The sequence below is a fragment of the Microtus pennsylvanicus genome, chromosome 4 (genome assembly GCF_037038515.1).
Source record: "Microtus pennsylvanicus isolate mMicPen1 chromosome 4, mMicPen1.hap1, whole genome shotgun sequence".
Classification (NCBI taxonomy): domain Eukaryota; kingdom Metazoa; phylum Chordata; class Mammalia; order Rodentia; family Cricetidae; genus Microtus; species Microtus pennsylvanicus.
Window position 1 is genome coordinate 91724750 of NC_134582.1, and position 26664 is coordinate 91751413.

The 26664-nt window shown below is 40.4% G+C and overlaps 1 protein-coding gene across 1 annotated transcript in view; it reads left to right on the forward strand.

The window, feature by feature from the left end:
• LOC142849038 (uncharacterized) overlaps positions 1–26664 on the forward strand; it is a 292085-nt gene that overhangs the window by 83920 nt on the left and 181501 nt on the right. The window contains exons 14-16 of the mRNA XM_075971155.1: positions 8283–8359; positions 12864–12981; positions 14883–15113. Of these exons, the coding sequence (XP_075827270.1) occupies positions 8283–8359; positions 12864–12981; positions 14883–15113 (426 nt within the window). The remainder of the gene's footprint in view (positions 1–8282; positions 8360–12863; positions 12982–14882; positions 15114–26664) is intronic.

Genomic DNA, 26664 nt, shown 5'->3' on the forward strand with positions numbered 1-26664 from the left:
ATTAGCCGTGCTGCGGTCATCCTAGATACACACTTGACCACTGCTTCCTCCTGGAAGCAATTATTCATCTTTGAATATTTCATTTTGTTTTCCCTGATACTGTTTCTATAAAAAAAGACAGGATGTGTGGAGAAACAGCTCAGATGGCATTAGGTCATTGGTAGTTACATTATTTAGTTGAAAGGCAGAAAGCGTGACTTTATGTTTAACATTAGAAACATATTTTCCCCTTTGGGCTTTAAGGTATGTCCCATAAAGCAGTTATTTTAAAGTAGCTTAAAGTTTGAATGAATATGGGAAATCTGTCAAGAATACAGTTTCATGTGCTTATTATATAATGTTCTCATCAATCCTCAGGTTTCACACCTCTCTGTGCCATTCCAAATTACTATTTTTGTATCTGATTATACATTTCTGAGAATCATATTACAATTATGTATTTTCTTGATCTGTATCTTTCTGCGTATTCCTATAGAAACTGATAGATGACTGCTGTAATTAGGGTATTGTTTGACTGAAATCCCAAAGGTTCATGTACAGGATGCTGGGTCTCCAGATCTGGGTGGTGGTGAAGCCTCTGAGATAGGAAACTTGTTAAAAGGTATTAGAACACGGGGCACTATTCCAGGATGGATTAGGGTTGGATGTAGGGTTTGTCCACTTGAGTTGTGGCTCTTCTAGGACTAGAGCAGTACTGTATGAGTGGGTTATTAGAAAGCCCATTTGCCCTACTGTTGTGGGCATTTCTGCATGTGATATTCCCCTTCCCTGCTTCTCTGCTATGTAATACAGCTAATAGAAGTCTTGCCAGAGGCTGAGGAGATGTTAACCTTTAGAACTTCAAACTGTGATTTAAACTATCCTTTCCTTATTAGCATAAGGTATTTTGTACTTATATTATTTTGCACAAAACTGAGTCATGAAAATGTCCTTTCTTGGTTCTGGAATGTGACCTTCATTAGATCCAAGGAGAGGATTGTATGGTATGTTTGGTGGTTTGAAAGAAAATGGCTCCAAAGGGATTGACACTATTAAGAGGTGTGGCCATATTGAAGGAGGTGTGGTTTTTCTTTTTGGAGGAAGTGTGTCACAGTGAAGATGGGCTTTAAGATCTCATGTGTGCTCAAGCCATGCCCAGTGAGACAGACTACTTCCTGTTGCTTTTGAACCAAGATTTAAGGATTCTCAGCTCCAGCATCATGTCTGCCTACATGCCACCATGTTGTACCCTGATGGTAATGAGCTAAACCTCTAAACTGAAAATGAGCCACCCCAAAGAAATGTTTTCCTTTGTGAGAATTTCCGTGTTCATGGTGTCTCTTTACAGCAATAGAAATCCTTACTAAGACAGCATGAATAGGCAAGTTAAAGATAAATTACATGGTATAAACTTACATATAACATTACCTTATATGTTTTAATCAATTAATTTGGAGTTTTCATGCTGTCTGGGATTATTTATTTTTTTAAGTAAAGACTAATAAAAATCAATACTTGGAAATAGGATATATGTAGATAATATGTGCCAGGTAATTCCTGTTCTGATGTAAGTCTCTTATGAAGTGTTTGTGTATATGATTCACTTGTCTCTTCATTCTGTCACATATTTTTAAAAAGATATCGAGACTATTGGGTTAAATTTTCAATTTAACTTATTTTTAGGGCTGTTAACTATACAGCATAAATCCTATATCCAATAATTAATATTTTTTGTCAAAATGGTTGGATTGAGAAATGCCCAGAAGTAAGTAAAACACATTCCTGGCATGGCTGTGAAGGCATTTCTAGAGAAGACTTAGAGAACAAGACCCACCTATAATGGGAAAAGCGCTATCCCATAGGCTAGGTGCCAAGAGGAAAGAGGGAAATCCCAGATAATGCAAGAGCAAGCATTGTCTCTCTCTGCTTCATGGATGCTATGAAATGAACTGCTCTGGGCTGACACACCATCCCTGTCATAAACAGAAACCTCTGAGACTGTAAGCCAAAGCAAATATTTCTCCTTATGGTGCTTATGCTGTGTTGCCAGAGTGACAGAAAAGCTGACTGGCCAAGAAAATTGGCACCAAACGTGGAATTGTTGCTGTGAGTATTCCTGAAAACAATCCAAATGCTTTATAAGTAATTTGTGCAAGGAATTTGGAAAAAATTTAAAGACGCAATATAGAAAAGCTATCCATGGGTATGACTGAAGCTAAATGAATAGTTCTGGTGGTAACTCAGAGGACTGGAGTGCTGGTGTGATTGATAGTGAAGACTGTAGTTCTGGTGGTAACCCAGAGGACTAGAGTGCCGGTGTGATTGATAGTGAAGACTGTAGTCTAAAGGCTATGAATGGAGAAAAGGCCTTGCTTGGGAATATAGGCCATGTGCATTAAAGTATAGCAAATAGTTTATCTATAATTTGTCCTTGCATTGAGACTCTAGGGGACGTTAAGTTCATGCTGGGTGATGGGCTGACTAATTTGGATGAGGAACTTTCAAGGCTGTTCAACTTTATGATAACATCATCATTGCTACTTATTCCTGGCCAAGTTTATAGTGAAAATTAGGAGCAAGAAGCAGAGCAGTAAACTTCTATAACCTTTGTCTGACAAGTTGGTATAAAGTTTAAGCTACAAAAATATTGTTTCTAATTTGACATTGTCTTTCTTTTATCATGTAATGTATTTGAGTCCCATATATATTGGGGGCAATTGCATGGGTGGGTATCATATAGAGGTCAAAGTTTGACTCTAAGAGTTTTCCTCAATTACTCTCCACAATACTTTTTGAGACAAAGTTTCCCACTGAACCTGGAGCTCAGAGATTTTGCTATAACAACTCATGAACAAACCCTAGAGATTCTCTGTCTCTGTGCAATCAGCACTGGGATTAGAGGTGCAGAGTGTATGTCTGGCTTTTTGTGGATGGACTGGGTGGTTTTGTGTGTCAACTTGACACAAGCTAGAGTCATCAGAGGAAGGAGCCTCAGCTGAGGAAATGCCTCCTTATGATCCAGCTGTAAGGCGTCTCTCATTTAGTGAGCAATGGATGAGAGCCCAGCCCATGGTGGGTGGTGCTATTCCTGGGCTGCTGGTTCTGGATTCTATAAGAAAATAAGCTGAGCAAGCTAAGGGAAGCAAGCCGGTAAGCAGCTCCCATCCATGGCCTCTGCATCAGCTCCTGCTTCCGGGATCCTGCCCCGTTTGCATTCCTGTCCTGACTTCCTTCAATGATGAACAGTAATGTGGGAAGGTAAGCCTAATAAACCCTTTCTTCCCCAATTTGCTGTTTGGTCATAGTGTTTCATTGTAACAACAGAAATCCTAACTAAGAAAGTAGAGGTGTTAGGAATCTAAGAGCCAGGTCACTTTGCCTTTTTGGCAAACACTCTACCTACGAAGCCATCTTCCCAGCCAATAAAGTATGGTTTCTGAAGAAACTATCAGGATTACCAAGAAGCTGAGTACTGTATCGGGATATCAGGAAGGTACTATAGAATAATATTCTTGTACACTGTCACTTGAATTGGTTTAATAAAATGCTGATTGGGCAGGAGTCAGTCAGGAAATGTAGGCGGGGCGACTAGACTAGGAAAATTTTGGGAAGAGGGAGGGCAGTTTCAAGAGATGTCAGCAGTTGCCATGAAAGCAATATATAAGGTAACAAGCCATGAGCTTCATGGTAAAATACAGAATAATAGAAATGGATTAATTTAAGTCATACCTGATAGCTAATAATAAGCCTGAGTTAATAGGACAAACAGCTTATAATTACTATTAAGCCTCTTAGTGTTTATTTAGGAACTGGTGGGCGGGAGAGAAACTTCCAGTTACAGGAAGGATCCTTGAGGGACTCTCAGGAAGTATATAGATCTCAAGCCATAGGCTCGGGGTTTGAAATGGTAAACTTACTTGAAATGTAATTACTTTCCTGAAAAGGGCATCTCTGGACTCTGCTTAGAGCGGATACCTAGTAAATTTCCTCCTTAAATTTATTTCACTGTGTGCAGCCACACAGGCTTTTAGAGAGCCCTGCAGCCATGGACTACAGCAGTCTAGTTACTCCCAAATGCTGGGTGCAGACATTGATATCCCCTGTGCGTGGTGTGTTTGGCGGGTTTGTAGAATGTCTTTACCTTATGGGATGGGTGGGTCTCAAGTTGGCTTGAGGTGAAGTTGTGAAGGTTAGTCTTGACTGTCAACTCGACTGAACTGAGGGACCTAGGAGACCAGGGACACACATTCCTGTCTGTTTATGTATGTCTGTAAGAGTTTTTCCACAGAGGATTAAAAGTGGGTAAATATCCACTTGGTGTGGGTGCCACCATCCCATCCCCTAGGATGGTATCGTGAGTGGAAAAAATAAAGAGAAGAAGGCAGTCAGCACACACGTAGGCCTGCTCTCTACTTCCATGATGGCAACTGCTCGTCTTTCCTCCCTTTCCTACTGCATATTGGAACCTCTGAAAGACTGAGGCAACACAAAATCTACCTTGTCCCCCACATTACTTTAAAAAACATTCAGTTTTTTCATAGTGATGGAAAACCTAAAACATTAATTTTTTATTATTTTATTTTTTATTGAATAGATTTCCCTCTCATTCAATATACACTGATTACAGTCTCCCCTACCTCTGCTCTTCCCAGTTCCTTCCCACTTCCCCTTCCATCCAGATCCACTCACTCTCTTCAGAAAAAAAATGACTTCCAAGAGGCAACAATAAAGCATTACAAAAATAAAATATAATAAGATGGAAAAAAATCACAACAAACGTGGACAAGGCAAACCAACAGAAGGAACAGAGCCCAGGGGAAGGTGCAAGAATCACAGACACACTAATTTGCACACTCAAGAACCCCATAAAAATACAAATCTGAAAGCTATAATACATACATACATAGAGGACCTGGTACAGACAAGTCAGCCCTGTGCTTGCCGCTTCAGTTTCTGTGAATTCATGTGAGCCCTGCTTAGTTGATTTAGAGGAACTTTTTCTCCTGGTGTCCTTCATTCCTTCCAACTCTTACACTCTTTTTGCCTCCTCTTATGTGGTGTTCCCTAAACTCTGATGAGAGGGATTTGATGACAACATTCCATTTGAACTGAGTGTTCCAAGGTCTCTGTCTCTGTTTCTCTCTGTTTCTCTCTGTTTCTCTCTGTTTCTCTCTGTTTCTCTCTGTTTCTCTCTGTTTCTCTCTCTCTCTCTCTCTCTCTCTCTCTCTCTCTCTCTCTCTCTTTCTCTCTCTCTCTCTCTCTCTCTCTCTCTCTCTCTCTGTGTGTGTGTGTGTGTGTGTGTGTGTGTGTGTGTAAATTCTGGCTGTGGATCTCTGTATTTATTTCCATCTGTGGCATGAGGAAGCTTCAGTGAGGATAGGTGGATAAGCCACTGATCTGTGAGTATAGCAGAATATCATTAAGAGTCATTTTCCACTATTTTCTAAAGACCAGTATTTATTTGGTTTTATCCTAGATCTCTGTGCTATCTAGTCTCTGGTTTTTGGTCACCAAAGGAGTGTTAGATATGGGTTTCATCTCATGGAGTGGGCCTTAAGTCAGATCAGTTATTGGTTGGTTACTTTCTTCATACTTGTGCTACCATGGTCCTAACATATTTTATAGGTAGTTCATTGTGGCAGATAAAGCTTTTGTGGGTGACTTGGTATTTACATTTCTCTTTTGGTAGCATGTAGAGTGTGTTCCAGTACCAAAAACAATGGAATGTAGAGGTGAAGACTATGTAGGCACCATCTCAACATCTCCATGTTCATTGAGTTATATAGCTGTGTTTAGCAACGGTGCCTTACTGTCAGTGTGTGGAGAGCAACCTCTTGTCTTGGCAAACAGTCTCTTTGAGAATTTTGATGAGATCCTTTTTGCCAACAACTCAATTGGATGTAACCTAGTCCTGGTATTAGGAGTTTCATTTGATGACATTAATGGTAAATATATACTTAAACATGTATAGTTCTTTTGGAAAAAATTAAAATGCTTTAATGATCATAGAAAATACTTCATGTAAAATTGGTGACATAACTCATGTAAATGTTTATATTATTTGAAGACCTTGAATATTTGACAGTGAATTCAAAGTACACTTTAATATTTAACAATTTAATTTTGTTACTGAGAATCTACCAATTTGTTATATTGGATTTTAATGTACAGATGATTTGCTGTACAGACTTAGGAATTATATATGTGCAGATTTATATATATATATATGTATACATATATGCTTATCTATGATCCTGGTGACGTTTCTTCTCTCTACTAACAATTTATAGACTTCTGAATTTCTTACCTTTTTTAATGGATGTTTCTGGATCCTTCTGATTCTTGTTAACATTTCTTAGTAATAAGAAATAATGGGTTCCTAGATGACCTTTGCATACATACATATCAATGGAATTATACCATCTCTTATGTAGCCAGAATATAGGTAAAAAGCTGTGTATATGAGTCTCGGAAGTCTCTGATCTCAGGCAATCCTGGGGTCTTAGACTTCACCATGCTTAGAGTCTGATCAAAGACACTAATCAGGTGTTGGTTCTAACAGTGAAAAATGCTTAGCACAAAACCCAAGCCTTCTGACACCCTGAAGATGCACAGTGAACTTTGAGAAGAACGTGAGTAAAGGCCTGAATTATTTGCCTCAGGAAGAATGTGACAAGAATCCTCATAATCTTCCACAAGTGGGGTGAAGCCTTCCTGTGTGGGAAGCTGATCAAAATTTCCTTGTAAAATAGAGAAAATAAAATCCTTCTGAGGGTGTGTCAGAGAGACTGGGAGTCAGCTGCTTGCAGTTCTGAGGAAAACAGAGGACGTGACTAACATATGGACAGGGGCAAAAATGAGGTTCCAAACCAGAGGCCTGTTTGTGCTGCCTGGTAGATTCTTGTTGCTTCTGGTAGAAAATATGTGATGGTACAGAGATAAACTAGAGGTAGGAGTCAAACACAGCAAGTCAAGTCTTGAAGGCTGTAAAGGTCTCAGTATCTTAGATAGCAAGTAACACAGAAATGATTGAAGACTGTGGCTCAGGACCACAGAAGTAACAGAACAAAACCCCAGAGTACTGTTTGTGGAGAAGAAAGGCACACTGAGGGGCTGTCCATGTCCTCTTAATCATATATTACTAAAAATTTCTAGAGACTTGAACACATCACACCTCCTGTCATGGAAGTCCAAGGTTCAGAAGGTCTTCCTTCTTAGATATCTGATGTTTCACCTCTGCCAAACCAATCAATTGCCACTAAAACTCATAGAGGACTCACAAAGTCAAAGCTTTGCTGTCAACTGAAAGGACCAAAGACACCATCAGATGAGATCTAACACTAATTACACTCACCAGCAGGATGCAGGATGAGAATGAAGAAACCAAGATAGATTAGTTTCATGAAAAAAAGGTGTAAAAAAATCAGTATTCAATAACATATGCAATTGATATGTATTGAGGGGCATAATAAATCAGTGGATTAAAGAAATTAAAAGGAAGAAACATTGAAAGCATGGAACCAGAAGTTTAGTGGACAAGGTGCAGAGCCACAGGGACTCATTTCCAGATGTTAAGACTTCATGAAAGAGCATGTAACATTTGGATTTCACAGGCGTGTGAACCTGTGATCCCAACTACCTACTCACACCTATTTCCAGCTCTCCCTCCCTCTTGTAGAGTATGCCCATGTGAGTTACTATTATTATATCTGCACAGATATTAATAGGGCTTCTCTGAGTCCTGGTGTGCATAAACTCCATTGAGGTTTGTTGTTCTAGTGTAGTTGTTTCCCTTTGGCTTCCAGAACAGGCTGGGCTGGATGTTGACGCCCATGACTAAAGTGATGTAATGTTGTCTCTAGTGTTCTATACCTTTAAACCTACATCCACGTATGTATTGTAAAACCGTGTGACACTATGTTTAGGATAATGCAAGGTGTGAAAAGGAGAGATAAAAATGGAGCAGAAGGGGTACATGGAGGATGACAGGGTTGGGGTTTCATTTGTACGAGGTAGAACTAGAGAAGGGATGTTAATGTCCATCAGCTGTTTGTCCTCTTGTGGCTCTGCTGTCTATTACTCCCTGCACCTTCCTGGGTAGCAATTATGTGAGTGAGGAAATTTATGGAAATGCAGCTACCCTAGGTAGAATTCCAATGTTCTTATCTGTCTTAGAGAATATGCCTATTGGAGCATTGGTATATTCTGATCTTAGAGAGAGTCCTGCTGTTCCATAGATACTTCTAGTGTGTGCTGGGTGGATTTATTAAAGTTTGCTTTTATTTCTCTCTCCTTCCACACAGGATTTGAAATTTGAAGGAAAAGGATTCAGCCAGAACATTCCCATGTCATGTCTAAAGAAGGAAAAACCATTAGAGAAGTATGTTCTTAAATGTTAAGAGTTTGTGCCTTGTAGTGTGTGTGCTTATGTGTGTGTGTGTGTGTGTGTGTGTGTGTGTGTGTGTGTGTGAGAGAGAGAGAGAGAGAGAGAGAGAGAGAGAGAGAGAGAGTTCTTATGATTTAAGTATGAATGGATTGCAGGTGAGTGACATCTCCCTAGGTTGATTCAATAGAGGGTCAGAATTTTTGGAACTATGTTCTCATATCATCCTGGGATAGATCACTATTTTTCATCTCCAAGTTGTTGAATTGTGGGTAGTCTTGCTGGTGTCGCTGAGAGCCATGTTTAACTGGATGCTTCAAAAAATATTCAGATGCTTGGGCAAGTGTAGAAATCTCTGAGATATAGGCAGAGCAGTCTCTTCACCAGCCGTAGCTACAGCAACCGTGTGTTAGGAGCCAGCATTTGTCTGTCCTGGTGTCTTCTCACAGGCTGTCAGCACACTTCAGCATCAGTCGCCTGTCAGGCAGGCAGGAATGAGAACACCCTGTTGGGTATTCTGGGGGTGGATGGAGGTAAGAAGTAGAGTACATCTGAAAGAGTTTCTCTGAGCGTGCTGAACACTCAATGCTGCATCGTACTGAGAACATTAGTGGTCCTCAGCAAGAATCAGCGTCATCCCTAGGGGGCATTTGGCAGCATCTACTAAGTAACATATTGATTATGGAAACTGGCATAAGGTCGGTCATCTAGGAGTATTCAGTGGGCAGAGGACAGGATTCCACTAAATAGCCCATCAAGGCATTGAGAAACCCTCAGAATAAAGAGTTCCCTAGTTACAAATGTCAGCAGTGGCGATGGGGATGCACTGCTGTGCATAGGTGCTGCCTCTTTACTGCATCCTCCCTTACTGTGTGTTCTGACTGCAGTGCACATAGCACCAGAGAGGGGTCTGTCTCCCTGCGAAGACACTAGCTGTGCAGTTAGGATGATAAATCACTAAGGTGTCATTTCTATGCCCAACTAAAGACCAGTAGAGAACAGAATAGCATTCCTCCCATGCCCAGTGTTTCTAATGATAGGACTTGGTACTGTGGAAATTGCTAGGGAAGTCTTTAAGACATTACATGTGAGAGAGCTAATTCCAGGCTAACTTGCAACAGCAAAAATAGGAACTAGACTAAATAGCCAACAATAAGGGACAATTTAAATAAATTGTGGTAGACAGAATTAAACACTAGAGATCCCTGAAAATCTAGTTGTAGCAAAAACATGCATATAATGTACAAAGAGGAAAATAGAAGTTAGAGAATAATATGTACACTATCAGTTTCACTTAGTATTAAAAATGAACAATTTAACCCTCTAGTCATGAAGAACAGAAGCCCATGTTTTGCAGATGTTACATATAGTCTGTAGGTAGGTGGAAGGTTTTGATAATATACAACTGAGCCCATATACAACCAGAATTTTGTAACCACAGTGTGCACATATTCACAGACTCAATCAGCCTTAGAGAGAAAGTATCTGTAGGAACTGGAAAGATGTCTCAGTGGTAAAGAGCTCTTGCAAAGAAGCCTTAGGTTTAGCCTCCAGAAACCACATTGAGTGGCCCCAAATCACCTGTATCTTATACGTCTTCTAGGCTCTGGGGATATGGGATACTGAACTCACATGTACATACCCAGATCTACACATACATACACACGCACACACAAATTTAAAATGAAATAAATCATAATAAAAAAGAAAGTATTTGTTAAAAAAGTTAAATAACCCCAACATACATACTGAAGACACAGCTGTTTGTCCCCTCTTGTCACCTCCCTAAGTAACACTGCACAAATGCTGTTTGCACAGAATTTGCATTATATTCAATACTGTAAGACAGTTAGAAATGAATTAACATATAAGGGAAACTGTGTATGTACGCTGTATGAAAATAGCGCAGCAATGTAAATAAAGCTCTTGAGCTTCTCTGGGTCTCAGCATTTGGGAGGGGCTGTTAGAATCTGCCCTTTTATGTATACAGAGGATGGCTGTGCCTTCATCATCATAAAGTTAATAATGTTCCATCAGAGGGTAAGACGAGAATGATGATCTACCTTAGGACTTGCCTTAGGGTTTTATTGCTGTGAAGAGATACTATAACCACAGCAACTCCCATAAAGGAGAGCATTTAACTGGGGCTGGTTTACCATTTTAGAGATTTAGTTCATTATCATGATGGTAGGAAGCATGGTAGCAGGCAGACATGGTGTTAAAGAAGGAGGTGAGAACTCTATATCTGGATCCAGAGGCAGCAGGAAGAGAGAGTGTCACTGGGCCTGGCTTGGGCTTCTGAAACTAAAAGCCCACCCCCAGTGACATACTTCCCAGGTCATCTAACAAGGCCACACCTACTCCAAAAAGGCCATACCACCAAGGAATGCCACTCCCTATGTGCCTTTGGGGGCCGTTTTTATTTAAACCACCACAGGCCTCAAGACAGACAGGCTCTCATGTCTGCTCCTGGCTCTGACCAGGACCACAACTACTTTACAGGAGCTCAAGTCAACAATGTCTCTGGGTGCTTGCTCCCTTGTACTCATTTCTTTTTAACTTTCAGGAAATGATATTTTAAAAAAAGTTAATTGTAAAAAAATAAAAGGGAGGGGGACTTGTTACCAGGGGCCCTATTTTCTTTTCTTTATTTATTTTCTTTCTTTCAGATGCTAATAGTGAATATAGTATGTAATTGTTCAGATTAAAATTTTAGGGTATTTCTGAATGCCTTGCAATTCTTACCAAGGGAACAAAGAAAGAAACTAAGAGAAGCCATCTCACTGTGCTTAACATGGGGTGTTTGATGTTTACTAATGAAATCTGTTTACCTTCATAACTGTATAATAGGGCCATTAAAGACAATAGATACAGTAGTTTAAAAGTAATAAAATTTACAACAAAGTGTATTTAATTTGAAATTGGATTGCCAGCGAATGGGTGTCCTAATGAACCCCTGTGTCAATGCAGCTCTAACCACATTACGGGAGATAATTTGTATCATAGAAACTGCATCAGCAGTGAGACACCAAAAGGCTATTCCTCTGGTGGGGGTACAGTCATTGTCACAGATGGCCCTGCTGATGGAATTAAGCTTAAGTCAGGAGAAGTGGGAGATATGATCCTTTTTAATTCAGATGCATTTGGGAAAGCAGGCAGATGATGTCAGGCTTTGCGAGCAAGCAAACAAAAAAGTCAACAATGAAGAAGAGTCTTGAATACATTGAGTACATGTTACTAGAAGGGCAAGTACCAAGGGAGCATTTTAAGGTGAGAAATAGATCCCACCCTTGCATTAAAGACAGAAAATATTTGCGTCATATCAGCCAAGCATCTATTTTCAATTAATGCTTTCCTCAAGGTTTCATGCACAATTTGTAGGCTCAAGGAATAATGGGTAGAAAAAAAATGAAATGACAAGGAATCTTATCAAATACAGATGGCCCTCCATATCTGTGGTTTCTGCATCTATGCATTCAACCCCTAATAGATGGAAATGTAGTTCGATCTATGGTAGCTTAAGCCATACTGAGGTTGTGCAGAATGTTTGCTCCCATTGGTATACTATAGAAACAATGTGTTACAGCAGCTATCTATATAATTTTTTCATGTATTAAACATCCCCTTAAGAAACCGTCTAAAGCCTTGGTTCTCAAACTGTGGGTCACGACTCCCTGGCATCAAAATGACCCTTTCATGGGGATCCTCTAAGATCATCAAAAAACACAGATATTTACATTACGATTCATAGCAGTAGCAAAATTGTAGTTACAAAGTAGCAATGAATATAATTTGATGGTTGGGGTCACCATGACATGAAGAGTTGCAGCATTAGGAAGATTGAGAACCAGAAATCTAGAGATTACTTAAAATTTATGGTAAAAAGCAGGGCTGGAAATACGATCTGGGTTTGAGAAGGCTTGCAGATCTTACAGAGTACCAGAGTTCACTTCCCAGCACCCACAAGGGTGACTCACAGTTACCTGTAGCTCTAGCTCCAGAAGATGGGATGCCCTCTTCTGACCTCCAAGAGAGTCTGCAGTCACAGGCATGCATATGCATTTGCATGTATGTATATACACAATTAAAATAAAATAAATATTGAAAAACATGCTATATGTGCATATATTTTATGTATATATCATGGCATGTTATATAAGGGGCATGAGCCTTTTTGAATTCTGGCATTCACAGGGAGTCCCAGAGCCCATTCTTTTCACATGAGGAAAGGCAACTGAACTTGATTTCCGGTTGTTTCTGAAACAACTGACACTTTAATTGCTCGAAGCTCAGTAGCTTAGATAGTATGCCATGTACTTAATGGGGCTGTACTCCAAAAACCCTGCTTTAACCATGTGCAACACCTGCCATGTGTCATTTATAATTGCTGTCTAATCTAAGAACACAGTGAAGGAAAGCACCAGGCTGTCTTATGGACCTAAAGGCAAGGTTTTCTTTATGCCACATCTTTCCTTTTTTTTAAATTCCTTCTCGTTCCTGCGGCTCCCAGTCAACTGTGCACTGCAGATGGGAATCCTTACAGAAAGGGCAGTGCCACGCAGCAGCCCTCGTTTCCAGAAGCGACTAAAGAATCCCAAAGAGCAGGAGCTTGCTGCCAGGTGAGCACTCTCGTGTGGCTTCTCCTGATGCAGAATGTCAGACGATGACATCCATCGTGTGACTGTCATTACCTGTTCTTTTCTTCCTAAGGGGTTCTTCAGAGAAAGCAGGTCTTACTAAATGCTTTTGATGCTGATTTCATGCTAAACCATAAGGGGAAAGCTGACCATGGGAACACCCGTGGTATTTTTCACCACAGGGTACCAATATAACCAGACTCAGCCGTACATGGAGGTAGGCCTGCCACCTTGCAAATGACACAGCCTTGAGATTTGATGGATATTCCTCCCCCTTCTCCTTCTCTTTCTGACACGTGCTTGACAGAGGTTGTAAATGCAAGAGAGATGGTGGTATAATTCCTCAGACTGGCATTTCTGCCCCCTAGTCACCATTCGATTATCTTCCAAATTGCTGTGTTTCAGAGAGATAAAGATTCTTTATGGCTTGCTGACTTGAAACAACCACCAGAGCCCGGCACAGAGTCGGCTAGGCGACCATGCATAGTAATTCTATTGGTAAATGACAAAATCTTTGTTTGTATGACATTTCCAAAATTACTACAGAAGATGAATCTAAAACACAAAATGTCACATTTGGCATGCAAAACTATCACAATATATTTCAGTATAAAATTCATAGAGGCGTTTAATTTAGAATGTGTTTAATAACTCCGTCTGCCTGCATCAGTAATCCTGCCTTGAGGTCTAAAAAGATTGTCTTATTTATTCAGATGGTGTTAATTTTTAAAATATTTTTGGAAACCAAAATATTAAGGTTAAGTCTTTGTTGTTAATTAAGATCTTCTAATTAAACCAAAAATAATTGTTATTCTGATTAGTTTTTAAGTATGATTTGAATGAGAAAAACAAAAGAAATTGGACAACTTTTCTTATTTGCTTAATTCTTTAAAAGCATGCTGTCTATATGGAAATATACATTTTCTCAATAAATTCTAGGCAAGATTAAGAAATCTCTCCTGTTGGCTCTAGATTAACCCAGCGGTACCACTACCCTGGATGGAACAGTAGCATGCTCTTAATATTATTTGCGATTGAAGCACAAAGTCCCAGTGAATTCTTCAAGGTTGAATTATCCAGGGACTTGTAAGTGAGTCTAGAAATAAAACTTAATGCCATCTGAATTCTCAACAATCCTGCCTTAGTGTTTACTTAATCTGAAATAATAGTTCATTAAAACCATTAATTTGTATAAACTTCTTGGCAATTATGGAACATGAAAATGGCCTGCTTCAGTCAACTGTGAACGTGCAATGACATCCGGATGTTGTATAAAAGGTTCATCCCTGTCTTAGTTACCCTTCGTGGGCTGAGACTCAGGCCTTGACTCCCCCTGCCCCCACGTTTTTGTTGTGGGAGAGCTGCTCATTGGAAGTCTATGGGCCAAGCTGACATATTGAGAGTATGACAGATAAGGTGAAGTGTGAGTTTGACATGTTTTTCAGTTCTCTTATCGTGTGACATTATTATCTGTGATTAGTGTTGCTTAGGATTGTCACCTTTCTCGTGCCATGTGTGAGGCTTGCTGTTGGGGTTTCCCACTCCCTCATATCTTAGCAGGCATGCTGTGTGGTTTTTAGAAGTGTTGGATTCCTGCTAATTCCATCTTTCTAGAATAGATGAATGGTTTCTGATGTCACAGCTTATTAACATACCATGCTTAAACACTAGCTAAACTTTCCCTCCCAACATCGGGGAGTTTGCTTTTTGACCGCTTAATTATATACTGTGGGCCCTTGTCTGTTATCATTGCTAATACCTGACAATTACAGGTTGAGTAAAAATAATTGTCTCCCTTCTTTACCCTCTGAAAAGCCCATTGTTGCTAATTGCTTGGTTTTACCCAGTTCCTGTGTAATTCAAGAATTCTGCCTTTTATGTAGGGTGAGCAGTCTCAGTTGCCTCATCTACAAATACAGATCAAATGTCTCAGGGGCCTCAAGGACAAGGCTCCCCAAGGCTCCTACCTTCTCAGAGTGTCTCTGCTCAATCAGCTGGGGGGCCACGTCTCACAGTGGTGTCAAACCAAACAGCTGAAGACGAGAACACGCCCCGTTCGTCACGGTGGCAACTTTTATGATGTGGGGCTGTATTTCCACGAAAGCCTTTTCTTGGTAAGCTGACCTTCTGTGCACACATATTACTTTGTGTTTAATTAGATTCTTCTGTCACTATCTGTCTGCCTTTCCACTCTGCCCATGTGGCTATACAGAATCAAAACACTGTGATCAGCCCAAAGGATCTTGTTCACACAATTTTCTATGATCACATTCATTTACTCAACAAGTATCCCTAAAGCACCTTCTGTGCATCTATCTATCTATCTATCTATCTATCTATCTATCTATCTATCTATAATCTGTCTATCCATCTATTTGTCTGTCTGTCTGTCTAACCCATCCATCCATTCATCCATCTATCCATCTCAATCCTCAGTGTAGGTAAAGATATACTTACTACTGTGTCCTTTATTTATCAAGAATGTCATATGGATTATTGATCTTCTTGTTTCAGGATTTCTAAGTAGACAATTTCAACACACACACGGTGTGTGACACATGCCTATGTGTGTAGGCAGCCAAGAGTTGGCAGAACTGTGCTGATAGTAAATGATAGGTCATACGGCTGTTCAAACGCATTCTGGAGGGAAGAGTGCTGGGAGAGAAAGTGTTGGGCGAGGCTAAAAGTGACCCTGGAGAAAAGGAGGACAGCAAGACGTGGGTACAATAGAAGCACTGAAGACAGGCTTCATTTCCCCTGGAGCCTCTGCACTGGACAGATGCTGTCTTCCTGGGTGGGTAAAGTGGGAAGAGAGAAAGGAGAATGGATTTGTCCTGGAAGCCCAGATCATGCTTCTGCACGTGGGGTATGGCTTTAAATCTTCACAGTAGAACTGCCTTTTATTTTATTACTTTGAACTATAAAAATTATCAGAACCAACATTGATACTATAGGATGAGGTTCAAGGAGAAAAATTACCCTACCCAGAAAGAGTTTCACTTTTTATTTATCACTACATTGACATTATAGATGTGTAAGAACTTTGAAGATGGTACCTAGCCCCTCCTCTTTTTTCTGCAACTAAGAAACAACTCCATAGCAAACTGTAAAGAGGCGAACAAAACAGCATCAATTAAAACCATACCATTGACAACAAGTGTCAAGTACCAAATGATCACTCTGTCATTTAGAAGTCAATGGAATTAAAAACAAGAAACAAAAACCAGGCATGGTCTATTATTGGAAGATGTGCACTACATAACAGCCATACCTGTGAGTATGCCCAACTCCAGATGTGTGAGAGTGCTGACAGAGGTGACGACCATGACATCAGAAGGTGCTTTGAAACAGAGAAGTCAAAATTCATTTTAGGAAAATGTTTAATGGAAAAGGGGACCTTGACTGGCAAGGTTAAATGGTGGGCACTGCCAAGCCTCTAATAAGAACCTATTTGGAAGATGGGGTGCGGTGATGCTGTCCTACCATAGGTGTGTGCAGAAAGGTGCCTTGCCAATGCATAGCAGGAATCCAATAATCTCCCTTTTATAATTGTTGTTGTAATCACACTATCTCTTTGATAGAGAATCCTATACAGTTTTACCCAGTGGACTTTTCTCTTGACTAATATGGCAAATGCTTGTATTTCAGATAACTTTCCAATTAACCTTTGGTTAAGAACAAAGTAGCTTAACTTTTTTTTCTTCGCTAAATGATTCCAATGTCCTTGTTAAAAAGCATAAGGTATATGTGTGGGGTTTTACCTGGGCTAGTTATGGAGACAATTTTTCCCCTGGTAAAGCCACCAATTGCCAGAATTTGAGGATAGGTACAATCAGTTACTATGCCTGATGCCTGCTTGCTCATGCCCCAAATTTGACTCTTTATTCTCTCTGTCTATTAGAGAAAATTTTCAAAAAGGTGAGAGTGGTTAAGAATTGAAATAATAGTTTTAAGAGGTCTAATCAGCAATATTGTACAATTATATTCTGTGAGCACCTTTCAAACCATCTTGTTTTTAAGTGTTTTGCACTGAGCTATGCTATCATTTGTTTTTACTACTGACATTTTCTCAGGTGTCCATTGTCTCTCAAGTCCCTGGTAAAAATAAAAATTCTGGATGCAGGAGCATCATCTATTCTTGCTGGCTTTTAGAGGCTAGCCCACACAAGCCATTGAATGACCGTCATGGTGGCTGTGTGGAGTAGTACCTTTTAGAGTTTGAAAGTCTTGCTCTACAGAGTGGAGCTATTAAGACTTTGAGATGGTGACCCTTTAAAGGCAGGACACAGTGGGAGGCTCTTAGTTCACTGAGGTCTACCTTCAAAGGGGACTGTGGACTCCAGCCTTGTCCTCTACTTTTGCTTCCTGGTTCATGAGGTAAGTCATTCTAGCCATGCCCCACATCTCCAATCTTATTTCCATTTCACGTTTCCGCCATCTTTTCAGAGGCTGAGAGTCATGGATATCATTGAAGTTGGACTAGAAACTTTCTAGCTATGAGCCAAACTCTTTCCTCCACATAAAATAATTGCCTCGGGTATTTCTTTACAGTGCTAGAGTGCTGCCTGCTACACAGGGGGAGGTTCTGGGCAAAAATGCCAATGGGAAGGGTTGTATCATGCAGGTCCTGAAGAAAACATACTGCAAGTTAAAAAAGTGACATTGCAAAGACCATTTGCAGTGCCTACACGGTGCTGAGTCTGTAGGGACAGGCTGGTGAACCCTGGGACAAGAAAAGCATCTCCTTCCTGCCCATCAGAGAAGGAAGCGTCTTTGAAGGGTTAAGAGAGCAAACCCACATTTTCTGCATGTGTCAGAAGTAAACAAAACATAATTACCTCCTGCCATAGCCCGGGAAAATGTGTGCTAGCAGGCTGACCAAACAGCATTGAGTCGTGTCCTTCCTTTAATACCCACCCATAGCAAAAACAAAACAAAACAACAACAAAAAGCCGCTATGTTACTTCACAGTCAATGTATTTAATAGCACTCATGACAAAAATTAAAAACAAGAAAAGGACCCCAAACAACCAGAATTTAGCAGGAGAGAAGAGTCCCCAGAGCCTTTGTGCTCCCTAGAGTTGAGAGGCTATTGCTCGAAGTCCCATTTGCTCTGTCCAACTCAACCCAGCAGCGTCATTTCTCATCAAGTGTACAGTTCTGCCTCCTGGTCTCGCTGCTGTAGTTTGTAGGACACTGAGAGTATAAACAACTGTAAAGCTGTTTTATTTATTTATTAATTTTTAAAACTGGGTCTCATGGATGTCATGCTGGCCTCAGTTCATTATACAGCAGAACGTTATGACCTGGCTCCTCCTGCCTCCACCCTAAGTATTGGGATTACAGGCATGTTCCTCAGTGCCTGGTTTATGTAATACTAGGGTTGAATGCAGAGCTTTATTTATGCACCCTAAAAACTCTACCAACTAAATGATACCCTCAGCAGTAACAGCATAGTTTTCTACTAAAAATCCATTCAGAAACATAAGACCATATCTTGGGTTTGTAATTAATATTGAGACATTTGAGACATCTATTTCATTTCACTTAAGATACAAGTCAGAGAGGCTTATTTCTTTCCTTACTTCGTGAGTAGAAGCAATTATCTTCCCTAAGGCAGCTGGGGAGCACAAGGCACCATACTTGTGCTAACTGGAGAATATTGATCATCTATCTCTGGGGAAAAAAAATCAACAAACACAGAAGAATTATTTAAATGAAAGAATAAGGCCTAATTACAGGAGACACACTGAGTTTGGGGAGGAAGTTTCTACATCACACACCTATAAGGTTATCTTGCTAATGGACCTTTTGCGAGAACACAAAGCCATAGCATCACAGCGCTATGCCTTTGGTATCAGGCTGAGCCAGGAGGTCAACACTTGAAGGTTTAGTGAAACTGCTGCTGCTTATAGGTGGTGGAGAGGCCTGCTAAGGGAGGTAGCAGATGTGTGCCTAAGACTAATCGAGTAGGGTTCCAGTCATCTCATCCATAGTACAAATATACAGTGTTTTGCTTTTGTCCCACATAATTTCATATATTAACGTGACTCTTGGTATATTGTGAGGTAGAGGTCATCAAAGAAGAAGAGTTAAAGGAAAAATATAAGTCTTAGGCCCCTTACACACTTCATGAACAACACCAATTACTTTATTTCAGCATAGTGGGTCAATTTCATTTGTGGATTTTAAGCTCAGGCCTGTTGGTGCTGAGTGCTTGCTTCCAGATTTTTATGTAACTCCTTGATAGACACCTTGAGAACCTGCTCATCTTCTGACACTTGTCCTGGAAACATTTCCAATAGAGATTGCCATCTTTGTTACAGTGTCCATTAACAGTCTACAGATAGAGATCTTTGGGAGGAAATATGCAACATGACGTATGTGCCTTTTGACTTCTGGTTCTGGCAAGATGATGGAATAGGTTAAGTATTGAGGTTATCTTAGTCCACCGTTCTGCTAGGATCGGGGGTTAAAAGGCATATTCATTGTCAGATTCCATTCTATAAACATCCTGATTCTCCACAAACATGGGCAAAGGACTTTGGAATGTATAAACACTCAAGAACAAAAAGGGACAGCCTTGTGCATGAAATACCAAGAAAAATTGGCAAATGAGAGAGAGAGAGAGAGAGAGAGAGAGAGAGAGAGAGAGAGAGAGAGAGAGAGAGAGAGAGAGAGAGGAGTGGCAGACTGGACAGTGGTACTACAAGACTAATTAAAGGCTTGGGCTTGGAATATAACAACTATCCAAAAAACAAGGCTTTGTATTTATTAGATACGGAATTTAGAATATTTTCTGCCTAAAGACTAGAGCCCCAATAGTGTCCATAAAGAATGAAAAAGACCAAAAATAAAAGAATATGCATAATCCATTAAGTAGAAATTATCTCTGATACTAATATGTCATTTATATTATCAGGTAAATAACCAGAACTATTTCTTAACTTAAACTTTTAAAATTGTTTCTCTGAATAATCTACAATATGATTTTATAATTAAAAATACAGCGAATGGAATAAAAAATTCAAAAGGTATTAGACCCTTCCAACCACGAGCATATGATCAGAAAGCCAGGTGAGATACAGTTCCCTAGACTACTGTATTTATAGGTAAAAAAGATGGAAAACATGAAAATATACGTACACACCCATTTTTGACAGTTTTCAGAATGAAAGAATGAGGAACTGTTACATGAAGAAATAGGTGCTGTTCATTTCCCAGACACATGGCAAGACACACACTCTGAGCAGGACCGTGTAAGATCAAGCCACATGAACATACTCCAGCAACAGTAGTGGCCTGGGGTCAGCTAAGCCACACACTTACAATTCAGAGATAAAGGACACTCTTGACAGTTAATATTGTCAACTTGAGAGGATTTGGAATGACTCAGGAGCTAGACATCTGGACATCCCATGGCGGACTATGTTGGTTACCTTAACTGAGGTGGGAAGTACCACCTGGGTGACATCATTCCCACTCAGGCTGGGATCCTGAACTGTGCAGATGGAGAATCAGAGCTGAGAAGCCAACAGGCACTTACTGCTCTCTGCCTTCTGGCTGTGAATGAGGTGTACTAGCTGCTTCAAGCTCCTGCTGCCTCATCTCCCTGCCATGGACTGCATGAACTTAGGGCCAGAAGAAAGAGTTTCTTCTGTAAGTTCCTTTTGTCTATATTGGATCACAGCAGCAGGAACCGAGACTGACACAACATAGATCATCGTATCTGTTACCCAGGAATTGGGCCAGAGGTACCACAAATGAATGGAACCATTCCTTCCTTACTAAGAATGTAGGATTTGCTTCCTAAGGTTGCCATGAAAAGTTCACAAAGTTGAGAACAAAAGTTAAGATGTGCTCAGGGGAGGTTTTGTGTTTTCTCATGGATTCTGGCAGATTTAAGGGTTCCTCAGTTTGTAGATATCCCCTATGATCCTCTCTTCCCTATATGGGTCTGTCTGTCTCCATACAAATTACTCCTTTTCATAAGGATGTTGCCATGTTGGGTCTGAGCCATGTTAGAGACATCTTTACAATTTGGTTAAATATAAAGATCCCATTTCCACATATGGGCATTTTCTGAAATACTGTGTGTTAGAAATGTGAGAATGGCCAATGTACTTCCTTCTGGAAGACACAATTCCCTCTACAATGAATGTATTCTTACTAGAAGCTTGCTGAACGAGCTAACAAAATAGCATTCGAGATCAAGGAAGAGCGCAAGAGCAGGTGACATCTTCAGTCTTTCTTCAAATCTGGTTGAAATGGTGGACAATTTTCAAAAAGGACTGTGAAAGATATGCCTTTTCTCCCAGACTTGAATAAAAATAATTTAATAAGTTGAAGCTTTTGCACCACAAAAGAAAGACTAAAGGGTCACATAATGTACATAAGTATGTGATTATATCTTAATTAACACAATAAGAAATTCAAAGTGAAGGTTCTAGTGAGGACTCCAGCGTCTCTATACTTTCCATAAGACAAACAGGAGGGAGGGAGCCACTGCCTTGAGCCATTCATAAGTGCACAAGACTATCAAGTTTATTACTGCCGTGATGGGATGGGACAGAACACCAAGGAGACACAGAAAAACCGCAGTGGTCATTCAACAGTTTGGTGAAGGATGCCTTCGGTTGTTTCGGCTGTTTGGATTTTAAGACATTAATGTGACTAATAAATACAGTAATGTGACTAATCAATACAGGGCTTTATATGAGAGTCAAGGAGAAAGGGTGTCAAGAAACTTTTAATAACGTAAAGTAAAATATGAATTAAGAATGCATGTGACCATTATTTTCTTGTCCCATTAGCTTGCATGATAATTCTTTTTGGGTGACATTTAAAATATCATTATTGACCTTTGGCAATGGTAGTGGAACAGGAAGAAACTTCTGTTAATTATTAGCTAGAACTGTTATGCTTGCAGTTCTTAGTTTCATTGGGTATGGGGATAGGCCAACTTATATAAAAGGATACAAATAATAGGTTAAAGAAGCAAAAACAGCAAAACTCAGGCAAAGAACATTGATTAATGAATTTTTAAAAATTCTTAAAGGTCATGTGCTGAAGTTAGGCTGAGCCTCGGGCAGAGCTAATGAACATGACCAAGCCCCTCTGTGTGCAGCAGGTAACCCGTGCTGACTCGGAATTTGCTGACATTACAGGGTTATTATTTCTGGAAGGATGCAGCATTCTGGAACAATTTCTCTAATGATTCCATTAAGACCATGGTTTCCTTCAATTTAGGGTAACATATTTCATTTTTCACATTACCCCACAACGCAGAGGAAATGAAAGCTTGTCTAGGTCTGTGTCAGCCAACGGAATAGAGGGGGAAAAGTCACTTGATTTTGATGGCACTTAACCCCGTTTTATATTTGATAAGCACATCTGTTTTGTGGGTCACGTGTCAGTGTGTGAGGTTGTCTAAAGGCAGAAAAAAATTGGGGAGGGGGTTAGAAATCATTTACTTAGGGCGATCGTGAGGATCTCTCAAAGCAGAAATGGTGACTGCCATCACATGAATGGTACTTTCATACCCAGGTCAGGGCAGAGAGTCGGCAGGACCAGGGGCTCTGAGAACATACTGAGGACAAAGGCTTCCAGATGGTGAGCCAGATAGCTGGCCTTTGGTGGTCATTTATTAGGAGGCTCTTCTTCCTTACCTGTTTATGCACAGATGGAGCCTCTTGTAGAAAGGTACTTTGGTTCCTAAATAAGTCATCTGCAAAGGCTCTTGTAAGATATTTTTCAGCTGATACTTCAATACAAAGAATAAATGCAAGAGGCAGGACATAGCCAAGATGTGAGCTCTAAAACCTACATTCTGGCTCCAAACTTCCTCAGTGACAGGACTTGGTGCAGTCTATTTCCCCTTGTCTCTGTGATCTCCACTGCATGAGTCATCACCGGAAACCCTGTTTCCTTGAAGCCCTGTTACCAACAGCAGTGAACTGGAGGAAATGTGACAGAGGAGCCCAAGGGTGCATTTCTGTTAGAGCAGCATCAGCTCCAACGAGCAACCACAACCCACGTATTTACCTTCTGTGAACTTCTCGGTCACTGCCCACTGTTCCCTTCCTTTCCATATCCATGATTGCACCATTTGAAAGAACACATGACTAGTTATGAGCAATACTTATATTTCTGTTTCTTGAATGTTTTGTATTAGACAAAACTGAGAAGTATTTGTAGACCAAAGGAAAGAATTTGTTGCTTCCACTGATATCATGACACATTAAGTCAAAAAAATATTTGGGGTCAGCATTAACCCCAAATTTGTATTTCATAAATGGGAACCTAAATTTTGGAGAAGTTTGTCAAATTATACAATATCCCATAGATTCTTAAAACAACATTGGAATGGAACCTTTACCCTGTAACTATGGGTACTCAACTATGGTTCTCCAACTCCAGTAGTGTATTCTAATTGTTTAACATATAATTATCCAACATCTAATTATTGAATAGCAAAATAATATTTCTAAAACATCATCTCACTTCTTGATTAAAACAATTTGTGGACTCCTGGTTTCTCTTAGGATAAATTAAACTTGCTGTATATTAAAAAATACCAGTCATATAGCTTCTGCCTCCTTTCTCTGGTATTTCCCCACATCCGATAGTTTCACCCACTACCATATACTCAATTACACTTGAACTATCACTCTCTGTAATCTCTTGTGTTCTCCAAGTTCTAGCTTGCCACGTGGCATAGGTCAGAGATATTTACTCCTACTTAACCTTCAGATTCTAAACTCATTCATTTTGCTACGGTTTATATACCATAACTAGCCACCAATAAGACTCCTCCCAGTGTTTGAAAACACTGGCTATACAATACCATGTTCTTCAGGGAACAGAGCCCTTACACTTAGCAGATAACCAAAAACTGATTCTAAAATAAGAACAAAACCTGATGTGAAACTATTTAGAGGGGTTAGACAAATTTAGTGGGAATTCAGCTTATCAAAAAATATGAGTTGTTTCTTAAAGAACAGAAAGCAAAGGAAATGTTAAGACAATGTCAAAAGATGTATCATAATACAAGTACATTTTAAAATCAGATCATAACAGAGAAGAAACAAATCAATCCAGAGACGATTTTATTTTAATATCTACAAATGGGAACACACGAGAAAATAATAGTACCTTTTGATTGTATTGCTCCAAGGGAATTTGATCTCTCCTTTTTAGAAAAATATTATTTTTAGAAAAAAGTTTTTCAAAAGAGAGAGGAGCTCACGCACTAACCCTTTTCCTTAAAGCGCAACCAAACTCAGTGTAGCTCATTCTCAAGTGGAAAGGAAATTTTCGGGTTCAAAGATTAGGCCTTAAAGAACTAACAACACCCTTTTTCTATTGTGTTGGATGTCTTTCTCTTGGATATTCAAGTCATCTTGCAAAATGCCAAGTCCATGTCTGGAGAGACTAGAGAGTGAGGTTGTGGCTGTGGCAGAAAGTCCACGTCTAAACCTTCCTTGTCCCTGACAAACTGCAGGGTGTGAAGAACCTGCAACCTTCCATTGCAGCCCAGTGTTGGACCCAAGAGCAGTTGCAAAAGGGGGCGGAAGCCTTCCAGGTGTCTTTCAGGAATTTCTGCTATGCATAGATTTACAACGGGTCCCTCATTTGTTAATTACAGCCTTGATGTTGATAAAGAGCACATGAAACCTCCTCTAGACCATGTTTGTTATTTTCAAGTGAAGACCACTGTTTTTGCCCTGTTATGGAGGAAAAAAATGTAAGTATTTATTGAGAAAAATCAGTCAAATCATAAACAAGCCTGTATTCCCGCTCTGGAGCCGCATTAGCTGTATACACACTGCCCTTCCTTTACTTGGTCATGGGCATTAAACCTAGACGGATTAAATTATTCGTTCACTGTGTCTTATTCATTGCAGGCTGTCGTGCTGAATGCCAAACAGTGGAGGGCTTGAACAGCAAGCATTCGTTTCCTTCAGTACAGCAGGATAGGAAGGGAGACTACTATTCTAGCAGATGTTTCTATGGTGACTGCCCTTCCTCTGGCTCAGAAGGCCTTTTTCTCAGTTCCCTGCCCAAGGAGGAACAGTTGGGAGTTGTTAGCCTTCCTCTGCTAACCCCACTAATTCTCCCCAACACCATTATCACTTCATCTAAACACCAGTACCTTACAGAGGGCCACCTGTAAACTCTCTCGTGTGGGGACGGAGGCTTGCGCATGTGTTATATATGCATTTTTGTCCATTACCATGTGCAAAAGAGAAGCAGGGTTATTTCATCAATGGTCATCCCTATGCTTAGAACAAGGCATACAACAGGAGAGTCAAAGACACATGCCAGGGGTTGGAGAGGGGGCTCAATTGTTAAGAGCGTGTACCAGAGGACCAGAGTTCAATTCCCAGCAACAATATCAGGTGACTCACAATGGCCTGTAACTCGAGCTCCAGGCCAGAGCCTCTGTGGGCACCTGCATTCTTGTGTGCACATACTTAGACATAATTAAAAATAATAAAAGACAATTTACAAATAAGACAATGTGGAAACTTGGCAGCTGGCCTTCTTTAATAAAATGAATTTTCTTGAGTTATTGGAAATCTTTGGTGTTTGGCCCTAATTCAGATGGAAGGTTCTGAGCTAGTTCAAGGTTATTGCACTGTACACAGCCAAATAGATTAATTTTATTTGAATCACTAAATTTATTTTATATTTTAGTCATTAATTTAGTCACCAATACCCTATTGAGTAAGAAAACAAAAATTATAAAATCTTTGCTCTTTTTCCACTGAAGGCTGAGAGCTTAATTTTCTCTTCTTTAAGAGGACTCATTGTCTATTAACTCAAGGAATGTGGTAGAAGTAATACTGTAGAGTTTGGGGTTCAAGCTTAGGTCTTAATGGACGGACAGCTTTCTTTTCCTATTGTGTTAGAAGTCCCTCCTGAAGGCTTCCTCTAGCAGCTGATGGGAGCAAATGGAGAAGCCCTAACCCAAATATTAGGCAGAACTTGGGGCAGAAAGATTGTGGAGCCAGAGGGGTCGAGAACACAGCCCACAGAGAACACAGCCCACAGAGAATACAGCCCACAGAGAACACAGTCCACAGAGAACACAGTCCACAGAGAACACAGTCCACAGAGAACACAGCCCATAGAGAACACAGCCCACAGAGAACACAGCCCACAGAGAACACAGTCCACAGAGAACACAGCCCATAGAGAACACAGCCCATAGAGAACACAGCCCGCAGAGAACACAGTCCACAGAGAATACAGCCCTCAGAGAACACAGCCCACAGAGAACACAGTCCACAGAGAACACAGCCCACAGAGAACACAGCCTGCAGAGAACACAGCCCACAGAGAACACAGCCCATAGAGAACACAGCCCATAGAGAACACAGCCCACAGAGAACACAGCCTACAGAGAACACAGCCCATAGAGAACACAGCCCATAGAGAACACAGCCCATAGAGAACACAGCCCACAGAGAACACAGCCTACAGAGAACACAGCCCACAGAGAACACAGCCCATAGAGAACACAGCCCACAGAGAACACCGCCTGCAGAGAACACAGCCCACAGAATCAACTAAGCAGGGCTCAGAAGAACTCACAGAGACTGAAGCAGCAATCACGGGGCCTGCATGGAGCTGTGGTAGCTCATCTGTATACATGCTGGG